This window comes from Numida meleagris, chromosome 4 (assembly GCF_002078875.1).
Source record: "Numida meleagris isolate 19003 breed g44 Domestic line chromosome 4, NumMel1.0, whole genome shotgun sequence".
NCBI lineage: Eukaryota > Metazoa > Chordata > Aves > Galliformes > Numididae > Numida > Numida meleagris.
Genome location: NC_034412.1, coordinates 23,285,207 through 23,305,678, shown reverse-complemented (window position 1 = coordinate 23,305,678; position 20,472 = coordinate 23,285,207). Strand labels below are relative to the sequence as shown.

At 42.9% G+C, this 20,472-nt stretch overlaps 1 protein-coding gene across 1 annotated transcript in view; it reads right to left on the bottom strand.

Annotated features, from left to right (window-relative positions):
- MYO7B (myosin VIIB) overlaps positions 1-13,848 on the bottom strand; it is a 46,418-nt gene extending 32,570 nt beyond the window's left edge. Inside the window, exons 1-14 of the mRNA XM_021394979.1 lie at positions 13,524-13,848; positions 12,261-12,374; positions 10,827-10,979; positions 9,604-9,788; positions 8,703-8,824; positions 8,063-8,205; positions 7,859-7,972; positions 7,238-7,391; positions 6,196-6,272; positions 5,756-5,875; positions 5,397-5,539; positions 3,714-3,924; positions 2,262-2,397; positions 1,841-2,001 (exon numbers count right to left, since the gene is read on the bottom strand). Of these exons, the coding sequence (XP_021250654.1) occupies positions 1,841-2,001; positions 2,262-2,397; positions 3,714-3,924; positions 5,397-5,539; positions 5,756-5,875; positions 6,196-6,272; positions 7,238-7,391; positions 7,859-7,972; positions 8,063-8,205; positions 8,703-8,824; positions 9,604-9,788; positions 10,827-10,979; positions 12,261-12,374; positions 13,524-13,541 (1,851 nt within the window). The 5' untranslated portion in view covers positions 13,542-13,848. The remainder of the gene's footprint in view (positions 1-1,840; positions 2,002-2,261; positions 2,398-3,713; positions 3,925-5,396; positions 5,540-5,755; positions 5,876-6,195; positions 6,273-7,237; positions 7,392-7,858; positions 7,973-8,062; positions 8,206-8,702; positions 8,825-9,603; positions 9,789-10,826; positions 10,980-12,260; positions 12,375-13,523) is intronic.

Here is a 20,472-nt window from a genome sequence, read left to right as displayed (position 1 = left end):
TTAGGGTGGTTTCCTTGCTCATTTACACTACAGTAAGTAGCAAAATGCAAACTTCTACTGGAGGATAATATAAGAGCTGCTTTACTTTTGCCTGCAGATGCAGTGCTTTATATCTCACAGCTTCTGGGTTGAATTTTGCTCCAGCTGCACTAGTGTAAGTCCAGAAGGATTGCACTTGGCTGCAATTATCTCCTGACTTCCCCAGCTTCCCTGCAAGCACAGTTCCACCTTTGTCCTTTTCCAAACATTATCACAATAAGCCTTAACTTCTCCTTCTGTGTTTTAAGGGCATATTAAATTACAGTGAGAGCAGATTCCAAACAACAAAAAGAACCCACTGGCCTTTTTCCTACAGTTTCCCTATGGGCCTGGAGTCATTACAGCACAATGCAGCTTTTTGTTTTGTTCTACCTCCGTTTTTGAGGTTTCTTTTTTCTTGTTTGTTTGTTTTTCCTACTCCAGATAAATTTAAATTCCAGTGGCTGTCGTTACTTCAGTGATCTTTATAGTACCTCGTTCTGCTGGTTCTTACATTTAAAATGCCCTTTTCAACACTCGAGTTGCCGCCTTCTGCTCTAAGCTATATGACAATGCTGCCCTCCAGCGACCAAACACTCATGCCTTGGAAAGTAGCTCCTGGGAATGCCTCATGGCAGCCCTGATGCATTTTAGGCCTAGCAAACGTGTTTGAAGTAGATACAATAACATCATATAGATGTTTAAGCTGCATTAGTGCCAAAAACAATTTGCACTCCCAGACCCTCGGGGCTTTTCTGCTGTACCAGTAAATCAGTGGGATGGTCTCAGAAGGCTGAAGCCGGGCCCTCCCAGACTCACAGACCACTTCTAGATATGATTCTGTTAGGCTGAACTTGTTGTTGGGGTGGTGGTGAGTGTGTGTGGATGGTATTCCACATTCAGTAGCTCTTTTCTTTTCATGCTACTCTACTTTCTAAATGTTCTCCTAAGGACTTTTTTTCCCCAATAACACAACCTTCTTTAAAGAGAAAAACCCATCAGACCAACATAGGTTGGCCTGATATTTAATCTTAAGTTACTCATAACAATTAATAGATGCTAAGCCATTTCTATGTTGTAGCGGGTACCACCTCTTTCTTCTCCCACAGGTTGTTTACCTGTCTGTAGCCAGATGTTCTGGACAGCAAAAAGCCACACTGGGCTAAAGACTGAGGAAGAAAGAGCAAGATAAGAAAAAAAATGCCAGGAGAATAGGGAGATAGCAGGTAAGACAACAAGTTAACTAACTGTTCACCCTCTATTCCAAGAAGGAAGCTGAGAGATATAGACACTAAAAGCAAAAGTACCTTCACACAATACTGATACTACATGGTTAAGAGCTCAGAAATCAAGATATGTGAAAACTGCAGCAAGGAAGAGAGCCTGAACTCTGGCCCACAGTGTTTCCAGATCACTGCACTTCACTGGACACAGGACAGGGTTCCTGACACCACCAGGCACAGATGTTTCTGTGCTAATTAGCCACTGGGAACTTTGTCACAAAGCCTCTGGACCTGGAGGGAGAGCTAAAACTGCAGCAATGTGCAGGTTGGTAAGACTGTGTCTATGGGTGTCACTGGGAGCAGGAGATGGGGTGGCCTTCTGTGACAACACAGCTATTTGCTTTTGTGCTAGCTAGCTACTCTGTAAGAAGGAAAAGGCCAGGACTCTCCTAACTTTTCCTCCAGAATCCTTTGCAGAAACAAAAGGGGAAGGCATGTGCAGAAATAGTACAATAGAAAGAGGAGGTCAAGAACAGCGAGAGCCTTACAGAAGGGAAGAGAAATCAGCTGTTTCTGCAGCACAGTGTCAGTAAGCCAACCTTGTAGGCCTGGTCACTTCCAAGATGCCGGATGGTCCCACGTCCCATACTAGTTGGGGTTGTTTCTACCTGGAATATCTGCCTCAGGAATTTGTTTTTGGAGGAATGAACCACTTGCATTACATTGGCACTCAGTGTGTCCCTGTTTTTCTCTAAGAAATCTGTAGGATGGAAAAAAAGAAACAGCAGCTTGTCATCTTTGCAGCGTGCTGGCTCTAATGCATCTCTGTCCAGCTAAAATCCACTTCACAGTAACTTGATGATTAGTTTACAGTAATCCTCTTGATTTCCTGACTTTAGCTAAATAAACCTGAATGTTTTGAACCCTCATCCTGAGAAATCACAGATCAACACTAGTCTGGAGTGCCATGCAAATGATGCCCTTCTCTTCACCTTCCACATCCAGCCAAGAAAGGCTCACCTTTTGATTCATAAAAGACAGCCCCAGCAAAGTGGTTAATGCCAAACTTGGTGTCGTGGTCACTCTTAGGCGGGATATAGACTCTACTTTTTCCATGGAGGGAATTGATTTTGATAAGCATGGTGGCATCTGTGCCCTAGAAACAAATACAGGCAGAAGAGGACAGTTAAGTAGATTCTCTATTATAGCATGAGACTATGCTCAGTGAACAAACACATAAGGTGCTTAAAGATAACAGAGGCTTAAATTCTGCCCCTTATTTGTGAAGTAACTCTGGAGGAAACTAGAAGAATCTTCCCTTTTACACAGATCCTCTTCTCAAGCACCAGGTACCAGCATTAGAGTGTAAGCCCTAGTATTTTAGGGCTGTACACAAGGCCCCATAGAAGGACTGACATCACCGAGCGTGCTGAAGATTTCCCAAATCTGTGGAATTCACAAGAAGAGCCCACTACCAACCTTCTTGTGTCATTCTATCCAGGCACGTGTAAGGGATGCATGCTTCTTCTCCCAGGTAGGCACACAGAGCCTTCTTTCATTGCCCAACAAGTACAAGAGTCAGAGATCCCCAGAACAAGGCTGCCCAAAGCAGATATCCAGCATGGACTGTGACTTCCACAGGCCAGCAGCCAGCTGGGTGCTTCCCTACAAGTGGTGCCATCACGTTCTCGTCCTTTCATGATGCATGTGAGGGTAGCTCTGCTCACTTGCCCATGCTGGGGTAGTGCTGTGCTATCTGAGAAGCCACGTACCCTGGGAATCATAGAAGAGACTTTTTTTCTCCCGATTATAGGACATACAGTTGGGACCACCCTCTTCTCAGGAAAGAAAGGGGAAAGCTCTCTGTTTGTATACAATCCTCTTGAATTGCTGCCTGAGGACTACAGGTGAGCTGAGGCAGGGGCTTGCCTTCCTGGATAAGCTGGTGTTGCCATCTGATTCCTGTACTGACAGGAACTGTACTAATCCTGTACTGCTTACCCGCACCATGCTCTGGAGACCATGGAAATGCACAGCAACAATGTTTGTAATCAGATGCTACTTTAACCCTTGTTCTTCTGTTGGAGATGCCTGCCCTTTGTAGAACATTTTTTTGCGATTGCAGTGCTCAACTGTGACCGACATCCAGGAGAAGAAAGAGGAAGTTCCAGCCCAGACCAACAGCAGAGCTATACTCAAACAATATGCAAATCCATACATTTCCTAAAAAAACACATCAGAATGATTGTGTCTCCTTCCTTCTCCATCTGGAACAACTGTAAGAGTTTCAAAACAGCAAGGTACGAGGAACAGCACACTCCAGCAGAGAAAGAGGTATTCATATAGTGAATTTAAAAGGGATTTTGCCTCTCACAGTGTCTCTGAAAGCCTCCTCTGCACTTTTCTGCGTGTAAAGCATTATTGATGTGCCGTGTTCAAAGTCAAATATTACAGGTGAAACCAGAAAGTTACCTTTGGGAACTTGCTCTCTTCATCAATGAGGGAGATGATGTTCATGGGCTTGAGTGCAATGACTTCCAGAGCCTGGCTGTTGTCAGTGAAGTCAATGTTATTCCAGGTGATGTGCTCTGCAAGGTATTCCTCTTGCTCCAGCTTGAAGACATGGTGCACAAAGAACTGCTGAAGGTGTTCATTTGCAATGTTAATGCAGAGCTGCTCAAAGCTGTAGGAGGACAAGATGGGAACCCATTGTCATCCTTGGACCTTGGCCAGTGCTGCACTGTTGTACAGCATTTGTTTATTGTCCGTATGAAATACTTTTCCAGATAAACTACTGTTGTATTCCATGTTAATGATCACCACCACTGCATGCTGTCTTAAGAACATAAGAGATGCATTTCCTACTCTAATAAAGATGAGCAGAAATGAGCCAACTGTTGAGTGAGTGTTGCTGGTTAAGCAAGGAAAGATCTGTTTCAAGGAACTCTAGAGAGAAAGGGGAACATATAGCTGTGAAAATGGCATGTCTGGATGTGTGTATGACCCGTTCTTACTTGCAATGGCATTACCACTTCTTTTGTCAGTTAGTCCTTTATGCTGCACATGAGTTTCACTACCTGGTAATTGCTGTGGCACAGTGTGTGCCAGTGAGGCCCCATGTGGATTGCAGCCTTTGGGGATAGCATAAAGTAATAGGAAAGAACATTAAGAATGTAGGATGGGCTGAACGGATTACGTTCTAAAAGTCAGTGAGGAACGTTATCTTGCTGAATGCAAGCAAGGTGCATCTGTTGAAATGGACTGGAAAAGGTTGCCATGCAGAATTTAGAAAGAATGAAAAAAGTGGAACATTTTAATTGATTTATCAAGGAGGTGGTGACAAAGGTGAAGGGAAATGGAGTGACAGAAATAATATTGTTTGTCACAGTCATTTACTACATACTTCACTGACTGTAGCATACCAGTCTCAATACTGCTCACATGCTGATAGTGCCCCATGATAGAGAAAGCTTCTCTGGTCCCAAAGGTTTGTAGACTGCAGACTGTGTGTGATGGTTTGTGGAGTACTGATGATATGGTACCACACAACTGAGAGAACTGCTGTCTCTGTAGAGAAGGGCATATAGAAATAGCGCTCTGGGACTGAAACCACTAGGAGAAGAGGTAACAGTGGGACAATGGTATACGGATCAGGTATTTTGCTGACCTGTCCTTAAAAGCAGAGAAATTAAGTAGTCCCCAAAGAGTGACAGGGGAACACCAAGCAAAATAGAGGCATAGCTGAAATGGGCATCAAAACACAATCTCCTTTATACTATGTACATAATGCATCCCAAGAGGTATTGTTAAAATGCTATGGAACAAGGGGAACATATATCTGCTCTTCATGCCTGCCTGCTCATAGCAGTTTCATAGACATCTCCTCTGAGCAAATTCCTGGGACAGACATATGCAACAGCTGCACCACAATGAAAGTTGAAGGAGACGGCAGAAATGTGACCGTGACTGAAGAAAAATGATATTTGTGTTTGATTGTCATTGGGGAAGTTTAGTGATGGAAATTTCACTGCTTCTCTGGGAATGAGGATGATAATAAAAGGAAATTTGCTTGGGGTTTTGTTTTTTTTTTCATTTTTTCAGTTTACATCAACTGCTTTTCATCACTCCAGTGCAAATGAATCTAGAGCCTCCTACCTGTTGTTGCTAAAGTTTTCAAACCCAAAAATATCCAACAACCCAATGGACTGACGTGTATTTTTAGGCTTCTGAGAAGTTGGGTTAAAAATGGCTGAGTTGATCTTGTTCACTATCCACAGGAAAATCCGTCCATATATACCCTGGGGAGAAATTAAAGAGAGAACTCATCATTACAGTCTTTGGACAAATCTCTCTGCTTTCTATCATGTTGAAACAATGATGTCAAACTATGCCTGAAGACCAAGAGAGAACAAGGCCCTCTGGGTGCATGTTTATCGCAAAAGGCCCTTTAACTAGTAAGACAGACAGGTCTGGAAGCATCTCCAGTCTTTAAACAGAGATGTAAGAACAAGTACCTTCACAAAGGCATCTCTTCCATCTGCAGCTTGAGCCACATTCAGGGGCCTGGACACGCTTTCTCCTCGGACAATGATGGAGAGGTTAGTGAGGCTGTTCTGAAGTTCACTGGAGTCCACCTGGAAGAACAGTCATGGCAACTTGGTCATTCCAGGCAGAGAAAAGAGATCCAGCAAAGAAAGTCTGTCTCAGGAGGAGGGCTGTGACAAACTGCTTGTTCAGCAGCATTCATGACAGCATTCTGCTATCCTAGACTGAAGGATCTCCTAGCTCAGGAAGATATCTGCAGTAGCAGCACTTGAGTATCAGCAGGAAGAACAGGAAATGCCCTTTCTATGTGCTTGCATACCTAAAGGCTCCACAGAGACATGCATTGTCAGTGCGCTCAGGGAGCATGAGTGAAGGAGGGAACAAGTAGGAAAAGATGAGAGTTTATTACCTCAAGCAGTTTGGTTGCAATTGAAAAGTGTGGTGAATCCATGACATCAGAGCAGTCCAAGTTGTCATACACAGCCGCTGGAATAAGAAAACAGTCATTCTCGTGGTGAATCATTTCTGTTGTGGTGGGGAGCTGTGCAGCCAAATTTCTTTAAGCCTGTACCTCCAGGAATGTGGCAAAGCAGTAATTTGCCTGATGGAGCTCCTGAGTTTGAAGATTTTACTAAGGAGGGTCCTAATTTCACCTAGCGATCCTGGCATGTTTAGGGTCCTCACAACTCCAGAACATCACACTAGAAATAGCAGCAAAACTGATAGGGTTATTAGTTTTAAACTGTAGCTACTGGGGATCTGGAGAAGTTTTATCTGACTTTAGAAATTTTTTCTGAAAACATTTCTCGCCTTGTATCTAGCACACAGGAAACGTAGACAAAAAAGGTTGCCTAAATAACAACCTTCCTACATACAGGAAATGCCTCATTTTAGCAGCCAGCAATACCCCAGAAAACTCACCTGGTATCACTGTAGTGGATCCTCTGCATCACACAGAGAGGAGTCCTTTACTAAAATATGAGAGCTCCTGCTGTCCTACTGATGGGTGTTATCAGACTGTCTGCCATATCAGAGCTGCTTTTACAAAAGCAGGTGAATGTTCAGAGTGCCTAGCCAGGAGAATGACAGCTATTATCTCCACAGAAACCATGACTCAGTTGCTCCTCTGTCCTCTGACTTACATAGCACTACAATCAGCAAATGCAGCATGGCATTATATTATCTGGTGATTCAGCTTGTGTGATAAGGGTTTATTTATAACCAAGGATACCTGAGTGTGACAAAATAATAAGATGAGTGTTTTTCAAAACATTACCCAGTGTGTAACGGTGCTTATCTGCCGGCCCCTCCAACCCTGTCCACCATTATATGTCCTCCATTTATATGGGAAGAGAAGCACAACCTAATCCTTACAGCTGGAAGCAGAAGAACCTTTAGACCTTTAACATCAAGTCTGAGGAGAGACCAAGCAGAGACAATGCTGAGTTTACCTTCGAATTCCACATTCCCCAGGTGCAGGATAGCAGCCAGCAGTTTGCTGATGTCCCAGTGCTCAGAGTCGGAGAACATGAGGATCTTCATTGCCGAGCGGATGTGGGCATACTCCTTTGCATCATTACGGCTGTCACAGGATGTGCAGTTGCCCTGCAAGACACCACACTCACAGGTAAGAGAATCTTTTTTGGTTTCTCTTCAGATCATATAAATATCAAACATAAGGACAAGGATTCTTGGCACTGTTTCTGCTTATTTATTATCCCTCAAGTTATACATACTTAGTAAGCTTTCTCCCTGGCATGAGATCCCTTGCATTCATCTAAAATCTGAGCGCCTGCAAAAGCGGAGGTTATTTCCCATGTGCTTTATGATGCCCTTAATGTTTTTTAAGGATGAGTTGGACAGAAAGCTTTGAACTGCCACTCTGCCTCTGCGGTGGACAGGCAGACGTTACAGTAAGCCTCCGAAACTGAGACTCTCAGCACTTGTGTTACCGCTTCTGGTTATCTAAGGAAAGGACTGCTGGTACTTGGTAACCACCCATCTGCAGCTCCTAGTGATAGTACTTGGCTGCTGGAGGAAGCAAATGACAGAGAGATAATGGAAATAGTTACCATTGTGAGAAAAGTGTACTCTGAGGCAGTGCCCAGATTCAGCATCTTTTTCTGCTCCAGATTCATCCCCATCAGCATGCAATAGAAGATGTGATAGTTCCTCTCCTCTGGAGCCTAGAAAGAAAGAAAGAGGCCAATATAGCCTTGTTGGTACAGGTTTGTAGCACAGGAGCAGGCAAAATGGACGTCTGCAAGTGCCCTCACCTGGCGGCAAACTCGGGACTTTTCCAGAAGAAACTGTTCAATCCGGGCTCCTTCAATCACACCATTGTGGTTGAAGTAGATATCAATGTATTTACCAAAGCGGCTTGAATTGTCATTTCGAATTGTCTTGGCATTTCCAAAAGCTGATGGGACAAGGACAGAGGTAATATCTTGGTTACTGTTGTTAATGAACAGCAAGTCTATTTTTGATGTGCTTCCATTTTTCTCCTGGTATTTTGCATGCTGTATACCAAATGCTGAAATACATTAAAGAATATCTGAACTCAGACTTCCTTCTGAAGTGACAGGCAGGCATATTGTGCATCCAGATATTTGGGCCCTAAAAGACATATTCAGGTGATCCAAATATGCTCTATGTCTCTTGTGACTCTTGTTCTCCCTGCAGTTCTGAGTTACTGCTACAATGGCACCTCCTCCCGCATCATGAGAACTGCTGTGGACCTCATGGAGACCCAGCAAAAAAGTCTAGAGAACTTCTACCCTGCATCACCAGTGCTTCAGGGTTTTTAGCTATGTTACACAAATACAATGTTTCAGGGGTCTGTTCCTGAATTTTTACCCTGAGACAAAAATCTTGTGATAAGGGTGGTAAATTGGGTCTTTTTGCTAAATAACCCACCTTCCAGAATGGGGTTGGCCTCTAGGATTTGCTGCTCTATCCAGGAGTGCTGGCCGCTGATAGCTGCCAAAAACTGCAGTATTAGCTTAGTGCTTTCAGTTTTCCCAGCTCCAGATTCTCCACTGCAATAAGAAATGAGATCATTAAGGGCTTGCTTTCTTCTTTTTTTTGGGTAGGGAGGCAAATGGCAGACCACGGGGAAATCCTACTTTATGCGGTGAAGATCAGGTTGTCTTTCATTGATGGCTATAGAATTTTAGCTTTTCAACGTCTCATCTGCTAAAATGTAAGGTGTTTTTTAGACTAAGGTTGAGGACTAAATTCTCCCTTTGATTAGAAATGAGCAAATCCATGGAACACAATTCCTGTACCAGGAAAAAATTAAATCACCACTTGCTTTTCTTTAATGGATTATCAGATTTTCAGTGTTAGTCTTAGCTGAGGCAACTCAGTTGATGTACCATAATCACACCGCAGTGAGACTCTCTGATTCTTTATACCAATGACCAGCATAGTATGGATACATGCTATGTGTTTATAAGATAGTTTCTTCCATATTCTAGCAGAGACAGTGTTTCTGCAGGAAATCTCCATTTTCAGAAAATAAAAATAACACAAGTATCCTGTCCCCAGGTAAAAGACACTAACATCACACAGGCTCATGTGTGCAGAATATGTCACCACATTCAGAGTCTAGGGGAAAACAATGGACTTCAGAAATCTCTTGCTCATGTTCCAGCTTTTGTAGCCCTGACCAAAGAAAGAAGTAGCAGGGAAGAAAACATTTCCTTGCTGTTATCTCTAGTCTTAATCTGTTCCTTTCCATTTGGAAGGTCTCCTGTGTCTGCAAAAGTCCTCCAAAAGCATGCCAGACTTGGACATGCATCCTGAGTACAATCACCTGATCACACAGCACTGATCTCTCTTATTCCTCTTCATATTGAAGTAACAGTTGTCTGCAATGGCGAAGACATGAGGTGGCAGCTCTCCAATCCTCTTGTTGCAGTACAGCCTGATAAGATCGACTGTGTAGAGAGGCAGCAGCTGGTATGGATTCACTGCTACCAAGATAGATCCTGTGTAAGTCTGGAAAACAGTTATGAGCATTACCTCTAGCAGCAAACCTGCATCCAACAGTACAACCAAAGGCACTCACAGTGTAGATCTAAGCAGAATCAGGAGAGAAACCTGGGAGATCCAAAACAGCACTTAGGTGAGACCAAAAGCCTGGTTCCTCACCATGAGTTGGGCAATGTTACAGTTGTGTTATTTATACACTTATTTAGTATTTGTAAAAAACAGCCGCACTGAAATGAAGGAGAGTGTCAAGTACTTGGAAATTACAATGTATTGTTCAAGAAGTACATGACACAACTGCAGACTGCTAGAGTCTAATATAATGGTTCTATATGCACCTCTTGGTAGTTGTAACTACAGCATATATCAAAATCACTACTTCATTAAGCTGAACAACACCGTGTTTGTGTTGGAAGAGACAGCTCCTCTCCTGTATGTTGTGTATATAACATGGAAAATGAAGTGTGGAAAAGTTTAAATGTTATTATCATATTGAAAACTAGGAACAAAGGAAAAGGGATCTGAAAATGTCAAGTTTTTCAAACTCACAGATTAAATCTGTAATGGACAAGAAGTGAAACCAAATGTCCTATATATGCAGGTCTATTTTTTACCTATTTTGTTACATCTAACATTGACTTGGATTGGAGCACAATCCACATCATGTCACCATGTACTGTTTAGATTGATCCAGTGTCACAGCTGCAGGTAGTAGCAGCATGTGCATCCAGCACTAAGCTGTAACATGGATTGGATTTAGCTAACTGTCAGTTGCTGCTGGAAATGATCACTGCAGGAGAAAGTGAGCAGGGTCACTACCTTTGCATATATCTGCAATTTCAGAGACTCATACTAAATCTCTTTTTCACAGTCAAACTACTTGGATGGAGGAAGAGAAAATGTATGTCTCCTTGTCACTCTCAGTCAGTAAAGGAATTAGTGGGCCCTGTGCATGAAAGGAAGTTAGCAGGCTATTCAAGTCACCTTTCTAAAGGTGCATGAGAGGTCATTCCTAAAAGTACCATGTCCAGTAACGTTGGCACTCACATAGATTTTGTGCTGCTGGTGGCGGATGAGGAGGTTATGCACCATGCCTGCTTCGTGGAGATCCCCAAGGCGGATCATGTCTTCCACCCCTTGGGCAGTGGATGGGTCCATTGGGCGAACCATGTGCATGTTCCGAGCCGTGATCCAGTGCTCCTGAGAAAGGAAAAGCAGCATTTTAATGGGTTATGCTGTTACTTAGAGGCAAACACAGGAGAGTGCCATGTTAGACCAGAATAAGCTCGAGTTCACATTAAATGCAGCACACTCTAACAAACACATCACTGAACTACAGAAATCAAGAGGTGTGCTGCTCCACAGGACCAGATGATTTAAAACCCTAGACAAAGTCATTCAGGTGGGTTCCAGACATCACAGAATCATAGAATCACAGAATCATAGATTGGCTTGGGTTGGAAGGGATCTTAAAGATCATCCACTTCCAACCCCAGCTGTAGGCAGGGTTGCCCCCCCACCAGCTCAGGCTGCCCAGGGTCCCACCCAGCCTGGACTTGGGCACCTCCAGGGACAGAGCATCCACAGCTTCTCTGGGTAGCCTGTGCTGTGGTCTGACCACCCTCTGAGTAAAAAGTTTCCCCCTAACATCTAATCCAAATTTCCCCTCCTTTAGTTAAAACTATTCTCCCTGATTATAAGCTCCCCTCAAGTACTGGAAGGCTGCAATGCAGTCTCCCCAGAGCCTTCTCTTCTCCAGGCTGAACACCCCAAGCTCTCTCAGCCTGTCTTTGTAGGACAGGTGCTCCAGCCCTCGGAGCATCTTTGTGGCCCACCTCTGGACTTGCTCCAACAGCTCCATGTCTTGCTTGTGCTGGGGGCCCCAGGCCTGGATGCAGTACTACAGGTGGGGCCTCACAAGGGCAGAGCAGAAGGCGTGGGATGCATGTTTTCCAGCCCCATAGACTTGTACATATCCAATCTCATCAGGTGGTCTTGGCCTTGTTCACCCTTACAGTGGGAGAGATTTTGCTCTCCTGATCTCACCTAAAGGTTCAGGGACATGAGCGATGTGGGAAGCCTGACATCACCAGTGTTCACAGTGCAGTTCTGTCAGATTGTAACAGCCAGAACATGTTTGAAGTAGGGATAAAACTGCAGTCCAACTGCCTTTAGTGGGATCATGATTTTAACAAATTTTGGGATTGGAGCTTGACTGTTTCCTGCTCTTAGCTACCTGCTTATAACTGCTAACACAAGAAGTTCTAAATCTTCATAATGTTAGCATCTCTGCGTACTAGGGAAGCATCACCGTATTCTGGCCTTATTTTTACATTACTTCTTTCAGTATATCCTACCAGCCATTATCAAAGTCAGATTGTTTAGATGGAGCTTCGGTCTGACCCAATATGGCCGTTCTTCTGCACTTTCTACTTTTGCTTTTTATGTTCATCGTTTACAGAAAGTTATAGGGTAGCCCACCTTGCCTTCATCATCCTCCAGCAGGATCCGTCCTGAGTCAGAGTCCTTCACAATTGCCCCAATAGGGACATTAAATTCACTGTTTGGCTGAGCTTCCAGCCACACATGATCACCCTGGGGAGAAGAAGAATCCAGTGTCAAGTAAGGTGACATACTAGATGCCATGTAGTTCACATGCATATGTTTCTTGGTCTTAATTTTCTATTGCTTTGATTTCTTCTGCACTGTTTATCTGAACAATTTCTTACTGCTTGCAGGCAGTACAGTCTAATGGTTATAGCATTGGGACCTAAGCTCCACATCTACCATGGAACATGACTTTGGCCAAGTCATCAGACCCAGTTGTCTTACATGAGGAAAAGACTTAACACCTTTTACAAGGACAGCGATTGCACAGCTCCACTACCTCCCAGAGGCTGCGGGGTATACAGTGAATGCTGACAAGGTGCTTTGGCGTCCTCACATTAGCTATGGTATTCTTACAGAGGAGATGCTTGAAAACAAAGACATTACCATGTAAAAAACAGGATGAACAGACTCAGTGCCTGCTCTGCTGTCCTCTACTAGAGGAAAGGTGTGAGCTATGGCTGACCTTTCCTAGGAATGAGCACCACCTTGATGTTGCCTGAACTACTGGCCTGTTAGTACTCCCCAGGCCCCAGGAGTACCTTCTCTTGCTCCAGACACTAATTCAGATTGAAACAAAAATTTACTGCAATTACTAGAATGAAAATGGAACAAAGCCATAGGCTGGATCTTCAGTGGGTATGAGCTGGCTTACGCCTGCTGAGAAGCTGGCATTCCAGCTGAGTTTGTTGTATACAACAAACTTTTTATGTATTTTATTTTATTCTCACCAGAGCATTACTGTCAAAGTTTCAAGTTTTTTACTGAAAAATTATTTCTTTTTCCTCTTAAAATAGTTATAGACTTCCATTTAAAGCCAAACAACTGCAGTGTAAACATCTATGTCACATAAGGTTACGAAGAACGTTACAGTGCTCTGATTTGAACTTAGTAAAACTACAGAGGTAAACTGCACTTTCAGTGCCACACCCTGTGACAGAGGTCACCAGCACAGCCAGGCCAGCACAACACGGCATGGTGCCTTTGCATTTTCAGTCCAGGCTGACATTACTTTATACTTTTTTGATACTGGGTTATTTCTGCTTTTCTTTTTGAGATGAATAAGAATGTTAAGGTATTTTTCTCCTCTTCAGGCCTCAGGCTAATCAGAAAATCATAGTGAAGAATTGGACTTACCTTTCTGAAAATGACCATTATGTTTCAGACCGCTGTATGCAACCTGCACTCCCAAGAAAAACATAATATTAGGTCAGAAAAGGGCTCAGGCTTTCATTAGAACAGGCAGTGGAGTGGAGATACTTTCTTGTAAAGAGTAACAGCAAAATGCCTTAAAGTCATGCTGTTTATTGATTGTACTAAAATGAAATAGATCATAACAAACTACACCATCTTTAGAAACAATGAAACCATCTGCTCAAAGCAAAAATCTGCAGATCTGGTGTGGTGGTCTGCTCTGAGCTCTACCACATCAGCCCAGAGAAGCTTGCAACCCCAAAGAAGTCAATGTGTATAGTTCCCTCAGTCATGCATTAAGCACTTTCATTGCCTGAACTTCAAGTTTAGGTCACAAAACAAAAGACCCCACAATGCAATGTGATTCATTGCACAACAGAGTTACCTTTGTCTGGCCTGTTGACCCAGCAGTTCAGTTCCTACCAGTGGCTGGCCCAGTGATGCATTTAATTCATGCTCTCCTAAGCTTCTTGGATCCCTCAGAGAATCCTGGCTTGAACCTTCCACCATTTAGAAAATAACGTCTACAATTAACTGTCCTTGGTTGGACTGAGAGTTGTTGCCATGAAGGCATGAGCAGAAAAATGAGGAACTGGGGAGAACCACAGTAAAATTAGGAGCTCACTATCAAAAAAGAATAGTGAAATGTCCGGTGGCCAGAAGTCTACACCACTGCTTTGCTTAAGGGGTGATACTGTTTAGGCTGTGTTCCTTAGAACAACCAGGCAGCCAGGGAATATCTTTAGCAGCTGCTTCCTCTCCCATAGACTACAGCAGCTGGATTTGGGGAGTGACTCCAGGACTGCGGTTTGCTGGCTCCCATTCTTGTTACAGAACGAAGGCCTTTTACTATGTCGGGGAAATTGCTGGCAGACTCTTCACAAAGTTCACTTTTAATGTTTGCAGAGTCTAAAAGGTTTCAGCTGAGACTAAGCCCTGAAAAGTAGACTGCATTTAAAAACCTGACTTATCTCTCACCACTCATGTGCAGACCTACCCAGTTCACATAAAGGACACTGAGGAACGAATTAAAACATAAATGCTGACCATATTATTTTAGTGGTTGGTAATGGTGAACTGTCTTTCAAACTTCCAGTGTGCAGACAGTACCAAATAAAACCTCAATAACTGCTGAAAACTCTTTGCGATAACGTGAGGGTGGCACGTTCCCTCACTCTATTAGGAAAAGTTTATTCTCCAAAAGAGCAGTGAGGTGCTGGAATGAGCTGCCCAGGGACGTGGTGGAATCACTGTCCCTGGCAGTGTTCAAGAAACGTGTAGATGTTGTACTGAGGGACATGGTTTAGTGGGAAATATTGATGACAGGTGGACAGTTGGACTGGATGATCTTGGAGGTCTTTTCCAACCTTGGTGATTCTATGATTCTGTATCACAGATTAGGAAGCACTCCTCTGTAGCAGAGCACACACCATAAGCATAAACATATGGCTCTATTAAACATAAGCTGTCTGAGATCATGTCTGCTGATCCTGTGCTAAGCAGTGAGTCACAGAGCAGAGTCCCTCCCAAGGGAACCTGTGCATCTGAGGAAAAGCAGAGCTACAGCCACAGAACTGTGCTTAGCCACTACCTAATAACAATTTGATTTCATTTATCCTTTCTTCTTCTGCTTCCTGCTGTTGGCTCCAGCTCACTGCTAAGTGAGGTAGGTCCATCTCCCAACCAAAATATGAAGTTTCTTTTTCCCTGTTATCTCTTTCTGCTAGCAAGAGTCTTTCCTGCACATAAGGCTGTAGAATAATCTGTGATGGAGTGGCTGCTGTGTGCCCAGGTCTCCACAGCCTCATATCACAGCCTTCCAACAGCTGTGTGGCCCACTCTGCTCCCTCCATCTCCATGAAGGATCTCTACCACACACCCAAAGTTCCTAATGAAATGCTTGCAATAAGCAAAATGCTCCACAAAATGCTAACCTTGGACTACAACTTCCTGCTTGGATGATGCTCAGTGAAGACACTGAATATATACATCCCTTCTGTATGTTCCTGTTTGATGGCAAACCTCCTGTAAAGCATTTCACAAGACAAGTGGACACTACAGGACAAGGAACTGATCTTTGGTACTTATTCTAGACAACTCCATGATCTCTTGGAACACCCACTCCAATTTTATCTTGACACTCAAATTCAAATTTCTTATTTTCTCCTTGCATTTTTGAGAAGTTATTTTGTTCTGGCCATAAATTACATTCGTCTAGATTTTGGACAGGTTCTCTGGAAAGTTTGAGAAAAACAAGGAAACCATAAATTAACTGAGTTGGAAGTTCTATTTTTTGCCTTTGCTATACACATAATTATCAAAAGTGATTTATGGGATAATTCATAAATCATTTCAATGAAATCCATGAGATTTCTTCTCTTAATCACTTGTAAAGGCTTTAAAATCTCATGGTTAAAATTTATAATAACTATTTACAATTCTATGTAATACTGTGCATACGTATTTTTTGAGAGCTACCCAGATTTCATTATTTTTCTGACAATATTTTCAACCATTTAATGCTCTGTCTCCATTCTGTTGTGGAGCTGTAGAGGTTTCTGCAATTTATAAATTTACATTTTGTTTAAATTACTAGAAAAGTGCCTTAAGTCACCACTTTGGAAATTCATGCTCTTGAAAAGTGAAAACCACCATTAAGATACACATAATGAGATGAATTTTGGGGATAACATTGTTTTCTTCCTCTCATTTCAATAAACTTTTGTACTCAGTGTTAGAAGAAGACTTTGTAGTGAGAGAATTAGGGCTCATTTTACCATTTGCTTTCCTGTAGCTGCCAATTTTACTTACCTGTGTTATCTGGGAAGTTACAAATAGCTTCCATAAATTACAGCTTTAGTTGAAATTGGTGGCTGCCTAAACCACCTTTTCTTCAGAGTAAACAGAAAGACCAATTATAGCCCTAAATGCAAGATAGTGCCACTGTGTGTGTCACATCAATGTCCTAAGCACTAGGAGGGCTGCTATGTTAGCAAAGTGGAAACTAGAAGTGCTTGCCAAGCTGCATGCCCTGTTTGTGGCTGAAAAGGTCTACGCAGTAGCATGGATTGAACAAATTTCTAAGCAAGTTCAGAGCAACGCACCACTTCCAAATAATCACAAAATACGTTAAAAATAACCAGTTATCAAAATTACAAAATGTGTTGTGATCCCAAGGAGAAAAATAAATGCAAACTTCGAGAGATGACAGACTACTGCTCTACAAGTCCAATGTTAACACATGTTTTAAAGCAGAAATTTTAACTGCAGTTTTTACATGTGACCCAATAACAGGACGAAATGTGGAATGTCACACGACACGATGTGGCACATGGAGGAACTTCAACTGCTGAGTCCCCAGCACAATGCCTGGTGACTATATTCAGAATTCCCTGTGAGACCAGGGCTATCCGAAAGATCACCTGCACCTAAAACAATTCTGAATTTTGGCGCAAAACATCTACAAAAAACTGAGCAATGCTATGTTCTTTCTGGCTACCTTTTACTTTTTTTTTTCCTGTCTTCTCTTTCAAGAAATAAATTCCATCTTTTGTGATCAATTTTCTTATGGACACATCCTCATGTCTTTACTCATGATTCAGCAACTGGATCTGCGCATTAACCTCAGGGTGTGGTGACCTGCAACATGAGGAAAGCAGGGTGGTACAGAAGCACAGTGCATAGCCAAAAGGTGAAGGATGGACCATGGTCAGCCTTGGGGACTCACAATCAGCAGACAGAGAAGTTTCTAACCTGATCCAGAAATGAGAATACTGCAGTGAGGCTGAAATGTCTGCCCAGAACGGAGAGGGAGTGGTACAAGCCAACATGGAGCACAGCTGTGCTGAATCGGATCGGGGCACATCTACCTCCAGACTCACAAATAGGCGTATGGGGTGGAAATCCCATATAATCCCAGAGTATGTAGATTCAGTACCGAAAATGCTTATTCCTGGTCATAACTGAGCACCCCCCTCCTACCTGAGTGGCAGCCTTCCTGCAACACCTGGCTCTTCTGCTTTTCTTTCCAAAGCAACACAGAAGCAAACCAACCTGTACCCCACGGGATGGAAAATTACCTCTCCTGAAGAAATCTTCACTGTATGGCTTCCGCAGCTTAGTTCCCCGTTTTTCATAAGCTTGGGAGTAAGTAGAAAAGGGAAGGTGAAACTGGCATTGGTGCCAGGAATGGATCCCTCACTGAGTGCCACTTCTCTGCTGCACAAAGGAGGAAATAGCTGCAGCACGGTTATTTATTGCAGGACTTTGCTCCCAGTTCAGCATATTGTCATTTCCAAGTCAGGTATTCCAGTAAGCAGGACAGCTGATTCTTGCCTGGGTGAACCTTAAACTTCAGTCTCTCCTCTGTGCATGAATCCTTTCAGATTTCCAGAAACCACTCCCAGTAGGAAACCCTTTAGCATCTGATCTTAGCTGGTCCTGCATCACTGACTTCCCTCTGCATGACCCTGTTAGCTCAGTGGAAATCGGGCCCTTGTCTCTCATCTTGTCCTTTGGTTTTGTACAGCTCCTTCTGCAAGGTCAGAAAATGCACATCACTTGCTGTCTCATGGGGACTGTGTTTCACGGTACCTACAGCTAAAGGCAAAAAGAGCTCATGGAACTTAATTGAAATACCAGTGGTAACACACCCATCTAAAGGGATTGGGATTTCTGGTCTGTTTAAATCATCCTGGTTTTGTTCTCATTAGTTGATCTCCTTCCAAACACTCTGTCCCTGCGTTCCAGCACAGGTGAAAGTTAATTCCCTGTAAGTTAACTCCACTTCTTTCTTTCCACAGGACAGCTCTGAGTTCCCTGCTTTAAGGTTGCTCCAAACATACCGTCAGCAACCCTCTGCACTTGCATATGCCATTAATTTCCAGCCCAAGATGTGATGTCCAGGAAAGAAAAAGAAAGGCAGTATGCCCGCGGTGAGGCAGATGCAGGGTTCCTCCAGCTACAGCAAGCACATGGGAATATGGCACATTTCATCCTTGAACTGCAAGCCCAAGCACTGGGGATGAGGTTTTTTTACAGATCCCTTCAACAAACTGTATAACCTTCCCTCAAACCACTGTGCACAGCAGTGGTTTGCCTCACTATGCACTAACTCAGATGACTTTTATCAAACAGAGAATGTGCAACAATTGTGAATATATGCTGGTATACCTAGTGCCTTAATTCTTCTTTTCTTTTTTCCTAGATTCAATTTAGCCACAATGTGTAATAGGAAAGATAACAAGAAGCTTCCATGTCTTGGGATTCCTGCTGTAGTTCTACATGGTAATCAGAGGTAAGAATTCAAGCACAGTGATAAAGAATTGGGAGTAATTTGTGTTACGTATTACATATCCACGTTACATATTTTTATTTTAATGCTAGCCTCCTCTATTTCTGCCATAAAACTTAAATAAATAAACCTGAGTTTATTTAAGTTTTATAGCACAAGTAGAGCGTAAGCTCAGAGGCTTCCAGAGAGAGGCAGGAAACTACAAAGCAAAGCTTTCCTTAACTGTGCAAGTCATTCTTAAGGATTTTGCTTCAGGACAGTTCTTCAACAGACTTTTATTTTAGAAGTGTACATGCTCTATGCAAACAATAAAATCTCAAGAAGCACTGAATTTTTAGATGTAGGTCAAATGGCAAATAATCAAAGTAAGCACCTTTGGACTGCCAAGGTGTATGTCTAAAATAAAAGCTTTTTGTGCAATTAGACTGCAGGAAAACAAACAACAAACAGACAAACATGCCATACATGGTTCTTCAGCAAAGGAAGCATACGAGATGAAATTTCAAATGCAGCTTGTTTTGGGGCAGAGAATCACATTCTAAAATAGTACATTTTCAACGGTTGTGACCAAGACACAATGGCAGTGTTCTCTATTTCAGAGAGAACCACAGTATTCCTGTACTACCAGAACATGTAAACATGTATGAGATGAGAACGTGGGAACTCAAAGTGGCCTGAGGGAAAGCACAACTCATGGTGTCATGTCTGAAATACCTATTAGAAGGGAGATGGATTTCCACAGTTAAGTCTAGACATGCTCAAGTGGCAGCAAACAAATGCTGAAGGAGCAGCAACTTGATCTCCCAGGCAGAAGCAGCCTAGGTTCTTTATAAAGCACATGTGAGAGCTGAACACGCAGATTGCTACAGGCTTCTCCAACAGAAGTGCTGTAGCTCAGGTTTGTGTCACGGAGCTGTGTGAATGGGGAAAGACATCCAGAGATTGCCAGGGGCGAGCAACTCTGTTTACTGCTGAAGACAGTTTAGTAAGGAACTCCGCAAGGCACAGGCACATTTGTAGCTGTAGCTAGGTGTAGCAGAGGCACTGAAGTAATTTGGAGCATGCTCATAAACAATGCACTGAGAAATGCAATAATTAAAATTGGTTAATCCGTGGTGAAATTAATTCTGCTGTTGTGCAGAACAATAGGTCTATCCAGACAGACATCTGTTAACAGAACTGCCTCTTCCTGACAGCTTCCTAATTAAGAGAATGATGCCAGGATCAAAGAGTTTAGTTTGCATGTGGCACTCCCTCTCACATTTCCTCTCCATCCAGATCAAAGTGGCCTTGTCATTCCCACATCACCTGGTTCTAAATGCCAAGCATAATTTTATCATAAACTAGTCATTTTTATGCAGTTTCTGAGGGGATTGGGTATAACAATTTCCAGTTTAAACAGTTCATTTGGAAGCTCTCCAGTCTACAGTAACCGCCTCCCTCTAAGCAGATTTGTAGCTTTAAGTCACTGATGTCCATTAACTCTGAAGGGCGTACTGTGGAGAACAAAGCAAACTAAAGAAGAAGTACATACCAGAAAAATGATTTTTCAAGTGCATCCCTTGATTGTCTTGAGCATTCTGTCCCTCAGGGAAAGGC